Consider the following 22,928-nt stretch of genomic DNA (forward strand, 5'->3'; position numbering starts at 1 on the left):
CTTGCAGCACCTCAGGGCAAAACTTTCACTAGAAAATTTTTAAAGAGTTTTACAAACCCTAAAACTAGTGATCATTGTAAAATCAATTTTCTCCAACATATGAGAAAATAAACTGTAAAAATAACTCCTAAAAATTCTATGCAAGATAGAATAAAGAAAATAGAGCAAGGAGTTGAAAAATCTTGATGCCAAAACTTGTAGAGACAAAAACTCTTTGATCTTTGATCTTCAAGTGTTCTTCAATGCATCAAGGCAATCAAGTAATAACTACCGAAACAAGCTTCAGAGAATCTTCAGTTGTTCTCTCAATGTACGTACGTGAAGCTCTTAGAAAATCTCACGCGATCTCTCTATCTCTTGGTCGGTGCACGTCCAACTCCTTAAATAGCCCAAAAATCCTTCTTCAACTATGTTTCCTTGTAGGCGTAGGATTCTTTTGATTTGATCATATAAAATCTACATAATAGAAAACGATACACATTAGATATGATATGATATGTAGTAGCCCGTATCCAAAATTAGTGATTAGTTGCTAATTAATCCAATTTATCATGTTAGTTAAGTTAAACATGATTAAGGAGACTCCCAATAGTTAAACGGGGTCTGGGAATGGATTCAGAACACTGGAAAATGGCCCGGAGGGTCAGGCAGAACGGAAGCAACGTTCAGGGAACGGATGCAACGTTCGGCAGCTGATGTCATTCGTGATGTCATCAAGATTATGTCATTGCTTATGACCGTGATGTGACGTTCAGACAAAACGATGGCGAACAGATGCAACGTTTGTCAGACAAACGGACGCAAAGATGAGAAACTGACGTTCCGTTCCGTGTCTATAAATAGAGGTGCCGAGGCTCAGTTTCAGATGCACCAATCACCTTTCTTCTCTCGATTCCTTAGTCTTCTATCTTAGATTTAGGGAGATCTAGGCTTCCTTTTGGGAATCCGGAAGCGGTAGCGCGGTCCAGGAGTCGTAGCGGAGCTGTGGTCTAGTTTTGAGGCCAGCGACAGCAACGGGCTGACGACGGACGCAGGTATAGCTTTTTCTTCCTAAAAATATTTAGAAGTATGCAATAGCTTAGTTAAGGCTTTTGGAGCACATTAATGATATTAGAATCATTTGGCTTGTAGCTCGAATTATAGGCGTGGACATAGAGTTGGTAGAGCTTGCCTAGTAGTTGAGGTACGAAAGTACTGTTCAAGATATCCTGACTGAGTATGCATGTATTATTTGACTGCATGATTTATATGACATGATTATATGCTGCATACATTTTCATATTGAGCTATCTCGTTTGAGATGTCTATTAGTAGGGTTTTACCCTATTATGTTAGTGGATGGACTTCCATCGATTTGGGTCCGGAGTATTCATGGTATTTTGGTATGGGAGCCACCTACTGAAGCGACGGCACAGCGTGCTACATACCAGGGCCTGGTTTGTCTTTGTTATCTGATCGTTGACCTCTAGTCTGTAGGCAGTTCACTTTGCATGCATGTATACTCATACTCTCGTGTTGAGCGTTTTATGCTCACGTCTCGTACTTTGTGTTTCTGGGCACCCTATTTCCATGGGGCAGGTTTGCGATTGGATGAGGCCGGTGGTTCCAGGAAGGGCTAGGCGACGGTTGGTCAGCTGGATGTCTGCCAAGGGTTTGATCTTATGGTATTTGGATAATACAGTATTTGATTTGGTTGTATAACTATTCGGGGTATTACAGATTCCCTTTCTTGGGATTGTATATTGTTTATTACTTCCGCAGTTTATTTCTGATTATCTGTTTAATTAAGTTAATTGCATGCTTAAGTTCTGATTAGTAGGTGATCTGGGTAAGGGTCACTACATAATAAGCTTAATAATATCTCAAATCAAGTTATTCAAGGAAATAAATAACTTATATAAAATTACTTCATGTCCAAGAAAGGCAAAAGATATTAAATAAAATCTTTTCAAAACTTGAGAATTTTAAGGAATAAAATATTCCTTTCAATTTTCCCCTTTTTGCCTTTCTGGACAAAACAAATTTTAAAAATAATAATCATTTCATCTCAACTCCCCCTTAATCAAAACTCCCCCTGAATAGATTCTTCCCCTAAGTAGAAAAGGAGGTGTTGTCACGAGATGTTGGCAACATCTAGATACAACACTCTAGACCAATAAACATAAATGAAAGGAGAAACAAATAACATATCAGAGCTAACCACAAAAAAAGTTTTGATTAGGAGCAGAGCAAACTTAACAATAACAAAAGCAGAAACATCAAAACAAAAAACAAACTAAATTAAACCAACTAAACCAATCTAGAATTGATTGCTCTCAGATGAGCCATCATTATCAGCATCATCAACAGCTTCGTCATCACCACTTTCTTCACTTTTTTCTCCCCTTTTTTGTTCAGAAGGGCCAGCTCCAGTTAGTAATGACTCGTAGTGAGCCTTCAACCCTTCATAATAGGCAAGATCAGCCTTAGCCTATACAATCTTCTGCTCAGCATGCAACAGTTGAGCTTGAACAAAAGTAGGATCAATGTTCTGAGCAGCAGAGGGAGGTACAAAAATTGCAGTGGCAGAGGAGGTGTTGGCAACACCTGCCACAGCACCTGCAGCAACACTTGATTCAGACCAAGGTAGGTCTATCTTCCTGTTTCCTCGCAGCAATGCAGGTGAAATCTTCAACACTTCCCCAGGATCAATGAGCAGCTCATCATCATCCTTCTCAATCTCTTGAGATAGCAGCCTAGCATAAATCAGAGAAGGATAAGGCAGCTTTAAGGTTGGTTGAGCACAATCTGCAAAGGCCAGGACTGTGTCAAACACAAGTCGGCCAAAATTAAAGTTGACTCATGTTCCAATGGCATACAAAACTGGAGTCTGATGCTTAGTGACAGCTGTGGATTTCCCAGATGGAGTCCATGTCTTCACCGCAGTCTTGTGTAGAACAGAGTACAAAGAAATGAGCTTGGCAGTCTGCAACTTCTTAGGGTGAGCTGGAAAAACTTTGACTTGACCACCTGTAATGACAGAAGTCATCTCATTCATGGTAGGCAGTGCAGCATCATCACTGGAAGGGGTACGGAGAAACCCATTTATGATTGCAGGACTAAAAGAAAAGAGTTGTCCTCGCACATACACTTTCCCATACTTCATGTACCTTGGATCCTTCACAGCTTCAGTGAGGTTGCAGTAAAACTCTCTAACAATTTCCCTGCAATACGGACCGGCAGTAGTGACAGTGGAAATCAAGTTTCTCACCTCAAAAAATATTACAATATTTTGAGCTTCGTAGCTCTCCAAATCAATGTTGTGCTCTTCCAGGAAATCACGTTCAGCATACTTGTCCCAGCAGTCTGCTATTTCCTTGGAATAAAAAGCAGAGGAATAAGAAGAATTTACCTGATATTCTTCACCTAAGGTGTTGTCCAAGGTGTTGGCAACACCTTCCTCAACATCCTCTTCCTCATCTTTAGAGTCATCAGAATCTGACTCAACTTCCAAATCTTTCTCATCGTCTGAATCTTCACTTGAATCAGTGCTGGAACTATCAGAGGGATGTGGGCGATTATCTGCGAATTCCTGGAGCATCTCTTCATCTGGTTCTTCATTAGATTCACTAGTAGGCTCTGCTACTTTCTTACCCTTTGATTTCTTCATTTTAGCCATGAACTGGGCTATTGAAATTTCCTCATCATCAGAGAACACAAGAGGAGAAGCAGTGGCGGTCTCCTTAGGAATAGAAACAGATGCAGATGCACCTTTCTCTTCAAAAGCAGCAGGTGGAGTTTCTGATTCTGTGGATTCATCATCAGAAGAGGAATGCACCTTTTATTGATCTTCAGATTCAAAAGGCAATGGAATGGTTGGAACAGAGGGTTCCATGGCACAAGCTTTGCCCCTTTTTCGATGCACCAGCTTGTAATCTGCATCGTTGCTTGCATCACCAGATGAAAATTCAGTGTCCACCAGAGAAGGTCTAGATGGTTGACCCTTCCCACGGAATCTCTTTGAGGCGGTGTAATCTGGATTATAGCCAGCCTGTCTCTTGGATCTGCGAGTCAAGGGTTTCGCGGGGAGTACCTTGTTCAGCACTACCATGTTTGGAAAATCATCCACATCAAGTGCGTTGTCAGGCTCTCCAGGCGCGATAACATCTAGAGGCACAGGTTCCTCAGCAACAGGAACGATGGCTTGCTCGACCAGAGGGTGTGGTGACTGAGGTGTTGTAACACCTTCCGCAGCATCTTCCGTATAGCCCATCTCCAATTGGATGTCGTGTGAATCATAACCCTTTCCTGCTATTGAGATTTCTGAGAGTGAAAATTCGAAAGGAAATTGTAGGGTAATTGATAAACAAGGGCAATGATGCTTAATCGATGCGAGAGTTTAAACAAGGAAATAATATATTTCCTAAAAGCAGATAAACCCCTAAATAATTATCACACACTCTATCCTAATCTCACTCGAATTACAACCCCTCTAACGGTAACAAAGTTCCCAATGGTAACAATTCAAAAACGGTAACAAATCCGATTTAAATTAGGAAACAAATCTTTGGAATTTCACCGATAATTTAGGCCCTAATATTTCACCAAAAAAAATCCAATTTAAACTCCTCATCAGAAGTTAACACCACTGAAACACAATCCATACCTTTCAAATTCAAAATTAAGTGGATAGAGCAAAAATCAAACTTTTGTTCGATCAGAGTTTATAATCTTTCAGCAAAAAATATTCACAAATAAAAATATGCATGTCCTAATTATGTCTAAGACAGAGTGTGACATAAAAATAAAATGCAATTATATGCATAAATATATGTTGACATATGAGGTGTTTTCCACGATGTTGGCAACATCTTCCAGCAACACTTCAGGATTCTCAAAAATTTTGTTATCCATTTTATTATATTTTGCAGAAGTGGTAGCCTGCACACTAAAGGAACGATCTTCAAAGGACCCCTTTAGGTAGCTTTTTCCATTTGCTTCTGATTTTCAATCAAATTTGATGATTGAGCCATTTAATGTTTAACTTTTATTGTTCATTTGAGTTTCTGAATTTGCGAAGTCACTTTTCACTTGGGACACGATCGTAGAATACACGAACATCCCTCCACTACTTTGTGACTTAGTCAGAACTCTTCTTCAATAAAACCATGTTATTCTGTAAAACAATTTGCAAAGAATCCTGAGTGAAAACTAGTCAATGGTTACAAGGTATCAAACACATCACAAAACAGAATGAATGCATGAATGCAATATGTCTAAGATCCTAAAAATGCAAATGCATGAAAAGGTGTTGTCACAGGGTGTTGGCAACACTCCAGACAACGTCTATGTTCTGTTTATAATGCACACATACTGAAAGACTTCCTTAGATTGGAAAACCTCTCGAAATCCAAAGATTTTGTGAATATATCAACTAATTGGTTATTAGTTCCAACAAACTCAATTAAGATCATGTTTTTCTCAACCAAATCTCGAATGAAGTGATGTCTAATGTCAATGTGTTTGGTTCGAGAGTGTTGTACTGGATTTTTGGATATATCAATGGCATTAGAATTATCACAGTACACAATAAGAGTATCACTCTTAATTCCATAATCATTCAGCATTTGATTCATCCACAGGAGTTGAGAGCAGCAACTACCTACAGCAACATATTTAGACTCGGCAGTAGAAAGTGAGACACAATTTTGTTTCTTACTATACCAAGACAATAGGTTATTCCCCAAGTAAAAATATCCTCCCGAAGTGCTCTTTCTCTCATCTAAATCCCCAGCCCAATCAACATCACTAAACCCTACCAAATTCGAATTGGTTTCTTTAGTGTACCACAAACCCAAATTTAAAGTACCTGCCGCTTATTTCAGTATACGTTTTACGGCCTTTAAGTGAGTTACTTTTGGGTTAGACTGGTATCTAGCACACAAACAAACACTATACATGATATTAGGACTAGTAGCACTCAAATATAAAAGACTACCAATCATGCTTCTGTAGAGGGTGTTGTCAACACCTTCGGCAACATCCTCCCTAGACAGTTTTTCATTAGACCTCATAGGTGTGCGCATGTGTTTAGTGTTGTCATTCAAAAACTTCTTCACAAGATTTTTAGCATACTTACTGTAAGGACCCGATGTTAATTACCATATTATTTGGCTAGATTTGTTAATAATTATTTTAAAGTGGTGAATTAAAATAATTAAGCCAAATAATTAAATTGTGTGTTAAAAATATGTATTAGAAAATATCGGTGTATAGACGGTATTAAAATACATATTTAATTTTTATAGCACACAGGAGTTTGAATTAAATTTACCGGGTCAGGTTTTGGACTTAATAAAATAATACGCACACATAAGCATATACATATATTATTATCATCATTTTCCTCACCTTTCTCTCTCTCTCACGGCAGACCTCTTCCTTCTTCTTTTTCTTTTCATTTTCGTTACTTTCAAATCTCGATATCTTCTCCGTCGTTTGCCCGATTTAAAATACAAAAGTAGTTCCGAGATCCTTGCGACGAGGGCTTTCTTTTGGTACTAATTTTGTAAGCTTTTCTCGTATTTCCCGAAAACCCGTCGCACCAGCCGTCGTTCGATCGCCGCTCCTCGCCGCCGCCGACCGTCGCTTGAGCTAGGAGGAGAGTTGTTCCGGTTGTTTAGACCTTTAATTCGAATCTTTGAGGTAATTTGAGATTAGGGTTTCGAATTTGGGAATTTTTAGTTGAATTCGAATCCAAATAATTGATATATGATTATTTGTTGGTTGTAGGTGCTATATTTGAGCCGATTGGAGGTATAGATCAAATTCCCTATTTTTATGGAATTATTTCGAAAATTCAGATTCTAAATATTAGGGATTTTTGAATTATGATGTTGAATTATTGATTATTTGGGTATTGGAATGCCTTATAATTAATATATAATAGTTCTGGTATTTTTTGGAAATTTATCGGAATTTTTCAGAATATTAATTTGGGTATTTTCGACCCTAGGATCGAATATTTGAATTATTTGGAAGTTGAAATATATGTTAGGATTGATGGAATGATAATTGCCTCGGGTTTGGAGTAATTAGGATTGCATCCAGTTTATAAGAATTACTCTGGTAATTATTTGGCAATTAAGGTACGGATTGATCGCTATCTTACAGCCTTTATGAGGATATGTAAAATTCCTAATTGTTATTTGAGATGTGGCTTGTTTATATGTTTTATATGATGATTATGATGAATGATGCATTGCATTCATATTGAGCCATTATCCTTTTATTTCTGAGATTGTTATCCACTCGTTGATGAGTTATTTAGACATCAGAGCCGAGGGCGTTTTGACGTCTCACCTCTGATGCTAGCGTAAGGGCCACGCAGTTCTGCAGACTGTCCCCCTTGACGCGTACTGATGCAGGGCCGCGCAGTGTTTGAAACTGTCCCCCTAGCACAGGTGGCCACAGATTAGCTATCATTCTTTGGATCCAGATTTGATATCCGATGTTCTTTGGTACCATTCATTTGCATTGCATTAGTTGTTTTACATATCATTTATTTTGCTGTAATTTATTTGATCTTAGTACTAGGGTTTGACCCCTGTCCCTCGGGACTGCTGTGGTTTTGTTGCTATTGCCATGGCAGGTAATACAGGTGGTTCTGTTGCCTCTGGTGGTGCATCTGCCAGTGGAGCCCAGGGAGGGTATTGAGTTGTCGTTTGTTCCCAGATATTATGTATTATTATTAGAGTCTTTTATTTGCCGGGGAGATGCCCCGTGTATCTGTATCGATATTTTTACGATGTTTGGGATTTGCTTGTTGATGTGTTTAGCCTTGCCGGCTTGCATGTGTTTAGTCCTGGCCAGTGCGGCTGTAGGTTTGTGTTGTTGAATTGGATTCTATTTTCGAGTATTGTATTGCTGTTTGAGTTTTTGATTTCCCCGGTATGTCCAATTTACGGGGAGGTCATGCCGAATTTTCGGTAGGCCCGAAAGCAAAATTTTAACTCGTTTTCGCTGGTTACATTAATTAATCCTGATTGCATGGTCATTAAATACTAATCAGGAACAGGCCCTTACATTTGGTATCAGAGCATAAACTGGGATATGCTCGAATTAGAGTCTAGAACAATTGAGTCTAGGCACGAATAAAGATGATTGCGTATTTGTTTGACTACATGCTCTTTCCTGTTATATTTTATTTGAATTATTTGATTTAGAGCTAGTAGTTAACTAGGCTTCGACTTTTTAGATAAGCTCGTATTCCTAGAATTACGTTATCATCTTGCGCTATCTTTTTTCCTAAAGATTTGAACTTGGCTTTTTTTAGATGGCCCCTAGACTTCGAGGTGGAAAAGGGAAGAATGTTGTTCAAGAATCTGGTGCTCAAAATGAGGTTGGTCTTGATGGCGTCGTGCGTGGGAGGCGTAATCGTCCTGCTAGAGATGCAAGAAAGGACGTTGATGCTGAAGTGGACCAGTTGGCCTATCGAGTGGATGACATGGAGTTGGTGGTCGCTAGATTCCAACGATTGAATCCACCTACCTTCAGTGGAGATGAAGGCAATGAAAAAGCTGAATCTTGGTTGAGAGCCATGAACAACCTGTTCGGGTTGGTGCACTATAATTCTGAACGTAGGGTAACAATGGTGGTACTACAACTGAAAGATACTGTTGAACGTTGGTGGGAGGCTATGCGAACAGCTCTGGTTGAGGCTGGTAAACCTGTTACTTGGGATGGCTTCTGTGCTAAGTTCCGACAAGAATATGCTCCACCTTCTTTTGTGGCCGAGAAAACATCTGAGTTTTTCAATCTGGTTTAGGGTGATTTGAGTGCTACAGAGTATGCCAGGAAGCTATCTTCATTGTTTACTTATGTGCCACACATTGCTTCTAAAGACAGAGCTAAACTCGAGAAATTTATGGAAGGACTGAATCAGAATCTGTACTCTTTGGCCTTGGTCAGCAACCCAGTCGATTATGCTGATGCGGTTGACAAAGCCATCAGGCAGGAAGCAGGGTTAAGAAGGGGTCGCCCACAGTATACAATGCAAGTACCCACTGGAAATGCACAATTTCCATCAAACTCATCTGTTGCACCCCAGCAGTCATTTCAGCAACCTAGGCAGCAAAGATTTAAGCCCAACAGGATGCAATTCAAGAAGAAGTCATTTAGCACTTCCTCTAGTTCTGGTAGTTCTCGTGGTGGGGGATCTTCATGGGTTTCTAGAGAGTCTTGCAATAGGTGTGGAGGAAGACATCCATCTGATCAGTGCGTAGGAGTTCAGGGAGTTTGTCATGTTTGTGGCCAACCAGGACATTATGCAAAGGTTTGTCCTAGTGGGGGAGGACAGCAGCATCAGTCTTCTCAGTTTAGCCAGTTTCCTCGAGCTCCAGCACCTAGACCTTTCACACCTAAGTTTGCACCGCAACCCAGTTTCTCCCAACCGAGAGGTCTTTCTCAGCAGCAGTTCCCAGGGCCTCAGCAGTCTAGAGTTCATGCTTTGACTCACGACCAGGCTCAGGATGCACCTGGAGGGGTTATAGCAGGTATATGTTTTATCTTTGATCATCTTGCTCGTATATTGATATACACAGGAGCATCTCATTCATTTTTATCTGCTGCATTTATTGTTGAGCATGAGATTGCTACTACCTTGTTGATTGATCCAGTGTCTGTGTCTACCCCTGCCGGTGTGTATTTGAGATTGCGTGAGATAGTGATAAACTGTGCAATCCGTTTTGATGAAAGTATTATGATAACCAACTTGATTAAGTTGTCTATGTCTGACTTTGATTGTATTATCGGAATGGATACTTTGACCAACTACCGAGCTACTGTTGACTGTTTTCATGGAGTTTTAAGATTCCGACCATATGTTGGTGGCAAATGAAATTTTTATGGTGATGATTCTCGATCCCGTATTCCTTTAGTGTCAGCCATGAAGATGTTTGGATTATTGTCTGCTAGGAATGAAGGGTATTTGATCTATGCAGTAGATGCTACTCAAGATAAGGGATTGAAAGTTTCAGATATTCCAGTGGTTGAGGAATTTCCTGATGTGTTTCCCGAAGAGATTCCAGGCTTTTCGCCTCAAAGGGAAATAGATTTTAGCATTGATTTGATGCCAGGAGCGAATCCAGTTTCTAAAGCACATTATCGATTAGCTCCAGCGGAATTGAAAGAATTAAAAGAACAATTGCAGGATCTCCTGGAGAAAGGTTACATCAGACCAAGCATGTCGCCATAGGGAGCTCCTATACTGTTTGTGAAAAATAAAGATGGATCGATGAGGATGTGTATTGATTACCGTCAGTTAAATCAGATCACAGTGAAGAATAAATATCCTTTGCCACGCATTGACGATTTGTTTGATCAGTTGAAAGGTACGTCTGTGTACTCAAAAATTGATCTTCGTTCTGGTTACCATCAGCTTCGAGTTCGTGAAGAAGATATTCCCAAAACAGCATTTCGGACGCGCTATTGTCACTATGAATTCCTCGTCATGCCATTTGGGTTAACTAATGCTCCAGCGGTTTTTATGGATTTGATGAACCGTATTTTTTGAGAGTTTTAGACAGATTTGTTATCGTTTTCATTGATGACATTCTGATCTATTCAAAATCGTTGAAGGAGCATCGAGATCATTTGAGGTTAGTTCTTCAAACTCTCAGAACTGCACAACTGTATGCCAAGTTTTCAAAGTGTGAGTTCTAGTTAGACAGAGTTGTATTTTTGGGACATGTAATATCAGCTCAGGGAGTGTCTGTTGATCCCAGTAAAATCGATGATGTCCTTAATTGGACAACACCCAAGAATGTTTCTGAGATTCGTAGTTTCTTGGGATTGGCTGGATATTACAGGAGATTTATCGAAGGATTTTCGAAGATAGCAAAGCCTATGACACAGTTGACACAGAAAGATCGACGTTTTGTTTGGACTAGAGTGTGTGAAACTAGTTTTCAGACTTTGAAAGAAAAGTTAACCACAGCCCCTGTTTTAGCTTTACCTTCGGGCTCAAGTGGGTTTGTCGTTTGTACAGATGCCTCTTTGAATGGACTTGGATGTGTTTTGATGTAGCATGGGCGAGTGATTGCATATGCATCACGTCAGCTGAAACCTCATGAAACTCGATATCCAGTTCATGATTTAGAGTTGGGTGTCATTGTCTTTGCATTGAAAATATGGCGTCATTATCTGTACGGAGAACAGTTTGTGATATATTCTGATCACAAAAGTCTTAAGTATATTTTCACACAATCTGATCTGAACATGAGACAGCGTCGCTGGATGGAATTGCTTAAGGACTTTGATTGTGATATTCAGTATCAACCCGGTAAGATGAATCTAGTAGCTGATGCTCTTAGCCGAAAAGTTCAGAATGCAATGTTAACATCTCTTACAATCTCTAAAGTCCATGAGCACTTGGGTACTTCAGGTTGGACTTACCAACCTAGTGGTGACTACTTCATAGTTTCGTCTATTCAAGTTGAACCATTGTTGTGAAAAATCCTCGCAAGTGTACGAGTGTCAAGTTTTAATACAGTGATAAATAGAGTGTTGATCCCACAGGGAGTAAAATGAAAATATTCAGTGCTTGTAATTAAAATAGTCCAAACTTTATCTAGAAAATCAATATTTGAGAATTTTGCAGAATAAAATAAATAATCAAACGAGTTCAAATAGCACGCACACAACTTTCAGATAAAAATCAATCAGAGAAAAATGGTCTAGAGGTATAGATTTCACCTGGTTTCAACAACAGTCAATCCCAATTAATTTAGTTTCATGAATTTCAATCAATTAATAGCCAAGAACACTTAATTGTATTATTCCCTCTCCCGAGTGCCGAATAAAATATATCAACTACAATTCAATTCAAATATCCCTATTAAGAATCTACTTGCAGTGATCAATTCAAAACAATGTTCTTTTCAAAAGCTCTGTTAAAATTATACACTCTCCCGTAATATAAATAATTAACAGTGTATTTTCTATTGGTCCTATTAAAAATCTCCTCTCCCGAGTGCCAGATTTCGAATAAATATTACAAATCAATTATTGATCAGATAATTGAAAAGACAATCAATTCTAGAAAAATAATTAATCTAGTAGAAACTCAATTCAATAAAATCAAAAATTCATGAAAGCGTCTACACCAGGTTCCATCCGACCTCTAGACTCTAAAAAATTAGTTCATAATAAAATTCTGAATAAAACAATAATTCATAAATCCAAACATATTCAGAATTAAATAAAAGATAGAAGACAAATCCGTCGTCGACGCCGTGTCCGGACTATCGATCTCCGTCTTCGTTCTTCAAGTTAAGCTCCAGATTTCTTCCCAGAAAATTCCACAATCACGATCAATCTTTTCTCTGATGTCTGTACGTGTGAGTTGTTGTGGCGGCCTCCTCCTTGTCTGATAAGAAATCCTTTTTATATCGTGCACAAAAGCCCATCAAAAAGCTCATAGAATACTTGCCCGAAATAATAAAAATCTAAGATAGCAGCAACAAGAGGGCGCTTAAACACTCCAGGCGGGAGCGCATAAGACTCTGTCTTCAATTCTCAAATCTCACGTGACAGCGCGATAGCGCTACTTCCTCTTCTCTTCAGCGCTTCTTTAAGCGCAAATGATAAAGCCCAATAGAAAATCCCATTATCATCTCTCGATTCTTTTCTTTCCTGACATCTCTTCTTTCTTCTTCTTTTATTAATTTCTCTTCTAAATTCTTATTTTCTTCTCTTTTCCAAATAAATTCAATAATCTCCTACAACCACAAAAACAACAAAACACCCACATAAATCTGCTCGAAACCAACATTTAACAATTAAAATCATATATAAATTAAGTGTATAAAATACACTTATCAACCACATATAGTTTCTGACATCAAAACAGCGCAAAAGACTGATCCTTATATTCATAAGTTGAAAGAATTGTCTCAAACGGGACAGTCAGATAAGTTTGATGTCACTTCAGATGAAAGTTTGCGTTTTAAAGGAAGACTTGTGGTTCCAAATTTGATAGATTTGAAGGAAGCTCTCCTACGAGAAGCACATTGTAGTCGACACAGTGTTCACCCAGGAAATAGGAAGATGTATCATGCTTTGCGATCCCAGTTTTGGTGGGAAGGTATGAAAAAGGAAATTTTAGACTTTGTAGCAAGATGTTTGACTTGCCAACAGGTTAAAGCTGAGAGGATGAGACCTGGTGGTATGTTACATAGTCTGGAAGTGCCGCAGTGGAATTGTGAGCACATTGCTATGGATTTCGTGACACACTTACCTCGATCTATTCATGGTTGTGATGCTATTTGGGTGATTGTTGATAGACTGTCGAAATCAGCCCATTTTATTCCATATGATCGTACTTGCCCTTATAAGAAAATGGCTAAGTTGTACATTGATAATGTGGTGAGATTGCATGGTGTTCCAGTAACCATAGTATCTGATCGTGATCCAAGATTTACTTCTAAGTTTTGGGCTATTCCATGTACTCTTATTATCCTATGTATTATCAGTGGTAGATGTTTAAACCACTTTGTATGTTTTCTTATGTGTGTGTTTGATTTCGAGGACGAAATCTTCTTTTAGTGGGGGAGAATTGTAAGGACCCGATGTTAATTACCATATTATTTGGCTAGATTTGTTAATAATTATTTTAAAGTGGTGAATTAAAATAATTAAGCCAAATAATTAAATTGTGTGTTAAAAATATGTATTAGAAAATATCGGTGTATAGACGGTATTAAAATACATATTTAATTTTTATAGCACACAGGAGTTTGAATTAAATTTACCGGGTCAAGTTTTGGACTTAATAAAATAATACGCACACATAAGCATATACATATATTATTATCATCATTTTCCTCACCTTTCTCTCTCTCTCACGGCAGACCTCTTCCTTCTTCTTTTTCTTTTCATTTTCGTTACTTTCAAATCTCGATATCTTCTCCGTCGTTCACCCGATTTAAAATACAAAAGTAGTTCCGGGATCCTTGCGACGAGGGCTTTCTTTTGGTACCAATTTTGTAAGCTTTTCTCGTATTTCCCGAAAACCCGTCGCACCAGCCGTCATTCGATCGCCGCTCCTCGCCGCCGCCGACAGTCGCTTGAGCTAGGAGGAGAGTTGTTCCGGTTGTTTAGACCTTTAATTCGAATCTTTGAGGTAATTTTGAGATTAGGGTTTCGAATTTGGAAATTTTTAGTTGAATTCGAATTCAAATAATTGATATATGATTATTTGTTGGTTGTAGGTGCTATATTTGAGCCGATTGGAGGTATAGATCGAATTCCCTATTTTTATGGAATTATTTCAAAAATTCAGATTCTAAATATTAGGGATTTTTGAATTATGATGTTGAATTATTGATTATTTGGGTATTGGAATGCCTTATAATTAATATATAATAGTTCTGGTATTTTTTGGAAATTTATCGGAATTTTTCAGAATATTAATTTGGGTATTTTCGACCCTAGGATCGAATATTTGAATTATTTGGAAGTTGAAATATATGTTAGGATTGATGGAATGATAATTGCCTCAGGTTTGGAGTAATTAGGATTGCATCCAGTTTATAAGAATTACTCTGGTAATTATTTGACAATTAAGGTACGGATTGATCGCAATCTTACAGCCTTTATGAGGATATGTAAAATGCCTAATTGCTATTTAAGATGTGGCTTGTTTATATGTTTTATATGATGATTATGATGAATGATGCATTGCATTCATATTGAGTCATTATCCTTTTATTTCTGAGATTATTATCAACTTGTTGATGAGTTATTTAGACATCAGAGCCGAGGGAGTTTTGACGTCTCACCTCTGATGCTAGCGTAAGGGCCGCGCAGTTATGAAGACTGTCCCCCTTGACGCGTACTGATGCAGGGCCGCGCAGTGTTTGAAACTGTCCCCCTAGCACAGGTGGCCACAGATTATCTATCATTCTTTGGATCCAGATTTGATATCCGATGTTCTTTGGTACCATTCATTTGCATTGCATTAGTTGTTTTACATATCATTTATTTTGTTGTAATTTATTTTATCTTCGTACTGGGGTTTGACCCCTGTCCCTCGGGACTGCTGTGGTTTTGTTGCTATTGCAATGGCAGGTAATACAAATGGTTCTGTTGCCTCTGGTGGTGCATCTTCCAGTGGAGCCCAGGGAGGGTATTGAGTTGTCGTTTGTTCCCAGATATTATGTATTATTATTGGAGTCTTTTATTTGCCGGGGAGATGCCCCGTGTATCAGTATCGATATTTTTATGATGTTTGGGATTTGCTTGTCGATGTGTTTAGCCTTGCCGGCTTGCATGTGTTTAGTCCTGGCCAGTGCGGATGTAGGTTTGTGTTGTTGAATTGAATTTTATTTTCGAGTATTGTATTGCTGTCTGAGTTTTTGATTTCCCCGGTATGTCCAATTTACGGGGAGGTCATGCCGAATTTTCGGTAGGCCTGAAAGCAAAATTTTAACTCGTTTTTGCTGGTTACATTAATTAATCTTGATTGCATGGTCATTAAGTACTAATCAGGAACGGGCCCTCACACTTACTTTGACACAAAAATATATCATCATGCATTTGTTTCACTTGCAATCCCAAGAAATAAGTTAACTCACCAACCATGCTCATTTCGAATGTAGAAGACATGCACTTCACAAAATATTCAACAAGTTTATCATTTGAAGCACAAAAGATTATATCATCTACATAAATTTGGCAAATTAAGATATTACCTTGAGACTTTTGCACAAATAAAGTCTTATCCACTTCACCTCTTTTGAAACCAATATTGAGCAAGTACTCTGTAACGACCCACGTCCTTCCACCGCATCCCTCCCCAGCCTATAGCATGGGCTCGGACCGCATGGTTCGACGGACATCACACTCATGACCTCCCCAATACTGGCAGTGGGTTTTTGCCCTCCCCAAGGATAGAACATTGCACCTCCAAGCTTAAGTACAAGTTCTTATCATCCCTGGTACCAATTGAGCTACTAGCTCAATTGGTACCAACACTTTAAGAATCTTTGTACTTATCCTAGAGGTGCAAGGTTCAAGTGTTGGGAAGAGCAAGAAACCCACTTCCAGGAGTGGGGAGGTCATGAGTGCGATGCCCGTCGAACCATGCGGTCCAAGCCCATGCTATAGGCTGGGGAGGGATGCGGTGGAAGGAACTAAAAGAACATATTCAAGAGTTGCTTGATAAGGGATTCATACGCCCTAGTTTCTCTCCGTGGGGCGCACCCGTACTCTTTCTGAAAAATAAGGACGGAAGCCTAAGGTTGTGCATTGATTACCGAGGGCTGAATGGAGTGATGGTAAAGAATAAGTACCCACTTCCAAGAATTGAGGATCTCTTTGATCAGTTGCAAGGAGCCTCTGTATTTTAAAAGATTGATCTTCGTTCCGGATATCACCAGTTGAAGGTAAAAGAATCTGATGTGTTCAAGACAGCATTTAGGACTCGTTATGGCCACTAATAGTTCCTTGTGATGTCGTTCGGGTTGACGAACGCACCCGCGGTTTTCATGGATCTTATGAACCGCGTGTTCCAGCCGTATTTGGATCAGTTTGTCATTGTCTTCATTGATGATATTCTCATTTACTCAAAAGATAGAGTGGAGCATTCGCAGCATTTGAGGACGGTTCTAGAGGTGCTCCGAGAGCGGAAGTTGTTTGCTAAGTTCGACAAATGTGAATTTTGGTTGGAGAGAGTAGCATTCTTGGGTTTTATCATTTCCGAGAGCGGTGTTGAGGTAGACCCCTCCAAAGTTCAAGCAGTTAAGGAGTGGTCAGTACCTAGGAACGCATCGGAGATTCGCAGTTTTCTCGGATTGGCCGGTTATTACAGGATGTTTATCAAGGGCTTTTCATCCATTGCGGTGCCCTTAACAGCATTGACTAAGAAGAATGCTAAGTTTTTTTGGAGTCCAAAGTGCCAAGAGAGCTTCGATGTGTTGAAGGAGGCACTTACGTCGGCACCAGTGTTAGCCATGCCATCAGGGCAAGGTGATTTTGTGGTTTACACTGATGCTTCCAAGTTGGGTTTGGGAGCAGTTCTTATGCAGCGAGATAGAGTTATTGCTTATTCTCCTAGGCAGTTGAAGGAGCAAGAGAAGAACTACCCTAATCATGATTTGGAGTTGGCAGCTGTGGTTTTTGCACTCAAGATTTGGAGACACTATCTCTATGGAGAGAAGTGTAAGATATTCACGGACCATAAAAGCCTCAAATACTTCTTCACCCAAAAAGAGTTGAACATGAGGCAACGGAGATGGTTAGAGTTGGTGAAAGACTATGACTGCGACATTAGTTACCATCCGGGTAAGGCTAATGTCGTTGCCGATGCATTGAGTAGAAAGACAGCAGTGATTGCCTCTTTGACGGTGTCTAGACCGTTGCAGGATGAGATTCAGAGATTTGGGCTAGAGTTCTATGCCGAGGGTAGAGCTCCCTGATTTTCAGCTTTGACAGTGCAGACTACTCTATTTGATCGTATCAGAGTTGCTCAAGAAGTTGATGAGCAGTTGAGTAAGTGGAGACAGAGAGCCGACGAGAGAGGCAGTGATCTGTATTCGGTAGTAGATGGGATCGTGAGGTTCAGAGGTAGACTTTGGGTGCCCGCAGGTGATTCTCTGCGAGTTACTATCATGGCAGAGGCACATACATTGTCGTACTCTATCCATCCAGGCAGTACAAAGATGTATCGGGACCTTCAGCAGTTGTATTGGTGGCCAGGTATGAAGCATGATATAGCCCGCTTTGTATCAGAGTGTTTGACATGCCAGCAGGTCAAAGCAGAACACCAAATACCTGAAGGATTGCTTAAGCCACTCCCTATTCCTGAGTGGAAATGGGAGAATATTACCATGGATTTTGTTGTTGGGTTGCCGAGGACAGTGAGAGGTTCGAATGCTATTTGGGTTATCGTTGACCGTCTCACTAAGTTGGCACATTTCTTGCCAGTAAAGACAACCTTCACTATGACTCAGTATGCGGAGTTGTATATCCAGGAGATAGTCAGACTACATGGTATCCCTGTTTCCATTGTGTCTGATAGAGATCCGCGATTTACGTCGACTTTTGGGAAGAGTCTTCATGCGGCATTGGGTATGCAGCTTTTGTTTAGTACCGCCTTTCACCCACAGAAGGATGGACAGTCCGAGAGGGTGATCCAGATTCTGGAGGATCTTTTGAGAACCTGTGTTATTGACTTCCATGATAGTTGGGAGTCGAGGTTACCATTGGTGGAGTTTGCTTATAACAATAGCTATCATGCCACCATTGGTATGGCGCCTTACGAGGCACTCTATGGGAGACCGTGTAGATCACCGGTATTATGGACCGAGGTTGGTGAGAGGTTAGAGATGGGACCCGAAATTGTTCAGCAGACTGCCGAAGTTGTAGCCAAGATCCGTGATAGGATGAGGACTGCACAGAGCAGGCAGAAGTCTTATGCCGATCATAGGAGAAGGGACTTGGAGTTCTCGGTGGGAGATCATGTGTTCGTCCGAGTGGATCCTATGAAGGGTGTCATGAGATTTGGGAAGAAAGGAAAATTATCACCGAGGTTCATCGGACCCTTCGAGATATTGGACAGAGTAGGGGCATTAGCCTATAGGGTGGCCTTGTCACCTAACCTTGATGGAGTTCATAATGTCTTCCATGTGTCGATGTTGAGGAAATACATCTCGAATCCGTCCCATGTGCTCAGTTCGGAACCACTCCAGTTATCTCCTCACATGACTTATGAGGAGAGGCCCGTTCAGATTCTGGATAGGCAGGAGAGAAGACTCCGTAATAAGTCGATCCCCATGGTCAAAGTGAGTTGGCAGAATCACTCAGATGAAGAGGCCACTTGGGAGGCAGAGGCAGATATTAGGACTCGTTATCCAGAACTCTTTGGTAAGTCTTAATTTTGAGGACGAAATTCCATATTAGGGAGGGAGGAATTGTGACGCCTAGAATTTCTTAATTTAAGTTTTATGCCTAAATTAGTATTTAATATTTATTATTTTAATTATTTTTATTATTTTAAATTTTTGTGTTTAATTGGCTAAATATTATATTCTTCCGCACATTGAAATTTATTATTTTTAACTTTTGCGAAAATTAGCATTTTTATTCCCGGACTAGTAAAAAAATCAAATTTAATATTTTTAATTAGGATTTTTAAGCTTGTATTTTTTATTTAGTGCGATTTAATTTGTAGTCCTAATTTCTTTATTGGTTTGGCATTTTTTTTTTTAGTGTATAGCACTTTTTCCTAAATTTCATAATACTTCCATTTTTCTAGGGTTTGCCTAGCTATACACTTGAATTCAAGATTCAATCCTAGCCACACATCCACACACTCACACTCACACAAAACTCACGCACTCACACACTCAAACACACAAGAGCCGTTCCTTTCCTTGTTTTTCAAGAGGGACGTCGGCTCTTTCATTTCTTCTTGACAAAGCCCTTTAATCTCCATTTCTTCCACGGCAAAATCGCTCCATAGCAACTGGCTGAGGTTCTCGAGCCCATTTCAACTCGATTCCAACTCGATTCCAACATTTGTTTCTCAAGCTCGATCGACCGTAGCAGCGTGGTCATCTCGTTTCTTTATTTTTTTGGCTAGGCAAGGATATGGCTTCTTCTTGGCCCATTGTGGATTAGATACTATGTGGCTTGCATTTCTAGGTGATTTTATCGAAGTATATATAATATGCGTATCAATGCCCTGTTCGAGTTTCCCTTCCCTTTTCCCAGCCGAGACTTTTATGTTTTTTTTTTATTTCCTGTGAAATCGTATTGCTTGATGATTTATGATTTGTATATGAATTTGAAATGAAAGTACGTGATGTTATGCAAACCGTGCACTTTTCCAGAAATGTTTCCATGCTTTGAGGTTTCGAAATTCTGAAAGTTAGCTAGCATAATCGGTTTGAAACTGTGATGTTTTTTGTTATTGTGTCGTGATGATTTGGATGGTGATTGAGGAGTACCATGGGTGATATGTAGTTCACATGGTCGCTCCTAAGGTGGCTTAAAGTTAGCTTGAGGGTTGGAGTTGAGATGCCTTGTTTAGTTGGTGTTGGTTAGGATCGGCAATGGTGTGTTTTGGTGGCTGCCATGGTAGGGTTAATGAGCTGATTCAAGTGAAGTTGAGGGAGGACTTCGGGTGAGCTTAAAGGTTGGATTTGATGCTAGGATAGGGGCTGGAGTTATAGACAACTACCTAGGAATGTTGGTTGAGTTTGAAAATGAGAAAATGTGCAGAAACTTTGAGAGTGAGTGGGCTGTCCGGAAGCAGGTTGTTAATCAGGGTTTAAGTTTGAGTTTTGGTTAGAGGCTCGGGTTTGGAATTAGTCTAGGATGTTGAGAATACGTTGGTTCTAGCGGAAATCAATTCGGCTAAGTTTGGGTCGAGTTTTACACTTTTAAATGATAAGGTGCAGAATTTTGTTGAAAACTAAGGGGCTGCTGTCCGGAAATCGTCCTTTTGAAAAATGATCGCTTAGGAAATAAATTCCGAGGATGACTTTTCTACTTAGTTCTAAGTGTCGTGGAGTTGTGGTTTCAAGCGGAATCCTTTTTGGCTAAGAAACGAGCAAGTTATGAATTTTTCGGGCAAACTGCTCAAATTAGTCGTAAGTGCAAATTATTGGGTTAAATCTTCCATCCTTTGGTTTAGTTCCTAAATCACCATCCCGATCATTCATGTGTGCGTTATATGCATGATTATTGGTTAATATTTACATGTACATCATATTTACATATGCATGCTAAGTCCATATTCAAGTATGAAAGAAAATAACTTTTACGAACAAGGTGAAATGATTGTGACTATAGAAATGACGTGTATGTGTGGGGTTGGGAGACGTTCTAGCCTACCTTACCAAATATAGACGTGTATTTGTGGGGTTAAGAGAAATCTTGGCCTCCCTTACCAATCAGGGCAAGACGAGTTTGGGAGATATCCTGACTTTCTTGCGACATAGTGCACTGCAGCCATGATCATGATCGAAACCACAGGGTCACAACTCAAAGATCTAAGTTCACCAAAATATTACATGTTTATGCTTCAGTACAATTTTGCAGATACAGTGATTATGCTAGACTTAGTCATGCATATGTTTCATTCATGTTCTCTCATTTGTTTCGAAGTCTACTTTTGTTTAAAGTTAGGGGCACAAAACCAAAGTACTTTTAGTATCTGTTATTTTAAATCTGCGTGTGCTTGTATTTATGTAGTACTCGTTATTCCCCCCATATTTTTGCTGAGTCTTTTAGACTCACTCCACTTATTTGTTTTTAGGTGAGTATGATTACCTAGGGTACCGAGGAGCAGGATTCCCAGGGTGAGGCCACTGGTGGTGCAGGCCCTTGACCGTCTCTGTTTTTCTTTAGTTCCGCAAACTCTGATGATTTGTAATAATGAATCTTAGTATTTTAAACATTTACAGTTATTCGCAGGATGAGTCTTCCCTGCTTTAAATCTTGACATGTAAACTTATTCACCTGTCGTACCGCATCTAAGCGGGGTTAACTCACTTTTATTTCGGGGTATTCTGATTCGGATTTTATCAGGTGTTTATTTTACTTGTTTGAACGGCTGCTTGTGACAGGTTGGCTTTTTAATAGTTTTAAACGAGTCATGGCAAAATTTTTCGAAAAATCCCATATTTTCTTTATTAATTAAATTAGACTAGAGTAGTAGAGTTCTTTTCATACTCGGTTAGTCTTCCATACCATGCACGTGGTGCTTGCTTCAATCCATACAATGCCTTTTTCAATTTAGACACATAATCAAGATGATTTGTATCCTCAAAAATTTTAGGTTGTTTCACATAAACTTCTTCATTTAGGATCCCATTCAAAAAGGCACTTTTTGCATCCATTTGAAAAAGTTTCATTCCCATATAACATGAAATGGCAAGCAAAAGTCGGACTGACTCAATGCGGGCTACAGGAGCAAAGGTTTCATCAAAATCCACCCCCTCAACCTGTGTATACCCTTGAGCTTCCAACCTAGCTTTATTTCTAATGATGTTTCCCGACTCATCAGTTTTATTTTTGAAAATCCATTTAGTTCCTATAACATTGCCATGAGCAGAACACGGTACCAAGTACCAAACATTATTCCTAACAAATTGTTCTAACTCTTCATGCATAGAATTGACCCAAAATTCCTCTTTTAAAGCTTCTTCAACCTTTTTGGGTTCAATGTTTGACACGAAAAGAGAGAATCTTACCTGAGAATACGTAGAACTCATGCACATTAGACCTGCCATTTTTTTGTAGTCCACCTTCTCTTTCTTTCGAGTTTGCAAGTCTCCATGCACATCTCCAATAACTTGTGAGGTTGGATGATTCTTCTGAATTTTGCTTGGAATATTCTTTTCAGCTTCGTTTACCTCACTGTTCTCATCAGTATTCTCATCAGTAGGCTTTTCAACTTTTGATTCTGGAATTTCTGTAGGAGGTGTTGTCGGAGGTGTTGTAACACCTTGGACAACATCTAAATTTCCAAAATTATCCAGCAGATCATCAACTTCATCTTCAGCTGTTTTATTCTTCAGATCTGCAAAGTCATCAAAAACAACATTAATAGATTCAAAAATAGTCCTAGTTCTCAAGTTAAACATCCTATAGGCTCGACTATTTGATGAATATCCCAAGAACATGCACTTATCACTCTTTGCATCAAACTTAGCAAGATGATCTCTATCATTCAAAACGTGACATACACATCCAAAAACATGAAAGTATTTAAGTTTTGGCCTCTTTCCCATTAGAATTTCATAGGATGTCATTGTAGTATCATTCCTCAAATAAACTCTATGTGAAATATGACATGCAGTATTCAAGACTTCTGCCCAAAAATGTTTTGAAATATTTTTCGAACTTAACATCACTCTTGCCATCTCTTGCAAAGTTCTATT

General features: G+C 39.3%; 1 protein-coding gene across 1 annotated transcript; it reads left to right on the plus strand.

Annotated features, from left to right (window-relative positions):
- Window positions 1-16,490: 16,490 nt before the first annotated feature.
- LOC140864318 (uncharacterized) lies at window positions 16,491-18,914 on the plus strand. The gene is made up of 3 exons (XM_073268428.1): window positions 16,491-17,140; window positions 17,501-17,596; window positions 18,059-18,914. Exons 1-3 carry the CDS (start codon window positions 16,491-16,493, stop codon window positions 18,912-18,914), a joined length of 1,602 nt encoding a protein of 533 aa, XP_073124529.1.
- The last annotated feature ends 4,014 nt before the right edge of the window (window positions 18,915-22,928 follow it).

Source organism: Henckelia pumila, chromosome 1, assembly GCF_033568475.1.
Source record: "Henckelia pumila isolate YLH828 chromosome 1, ASM3356847v2, whole genome shotgun sequence".
NCBI classification, from domain to species: Eukaryota; Viridiplantae; Streptophyta; class Magnoliopsida; order Lamiales; family Gesneriaceae; genus Henckelia; species Henckelia pumila.

Bases quoted from the DNA above. Each gene is read 5' to 3' on its own strand.
- LOC140864318 (XM_073268428.1), top strand. From the start codon at position 16,491: ATGTCGTTCGGGTTGACGAACGCACCCGCGGTTTTCATGGATCTTATG. The intron at 17,141-17,500 runs GTTGGCAGCTGT...TGATCGTATCAG, and splicing joins TACCCTAATCATGATTTGGA to AGTTGCTCAAGAAGTTGATG. The intron at 17,597-18,058 runs GTTCAGAGGTAG...TGTGTCTGATAG, and splicing joins GTAGTAGATGGGATCGTGAG to AGATCCGCGATTTACGTCGA.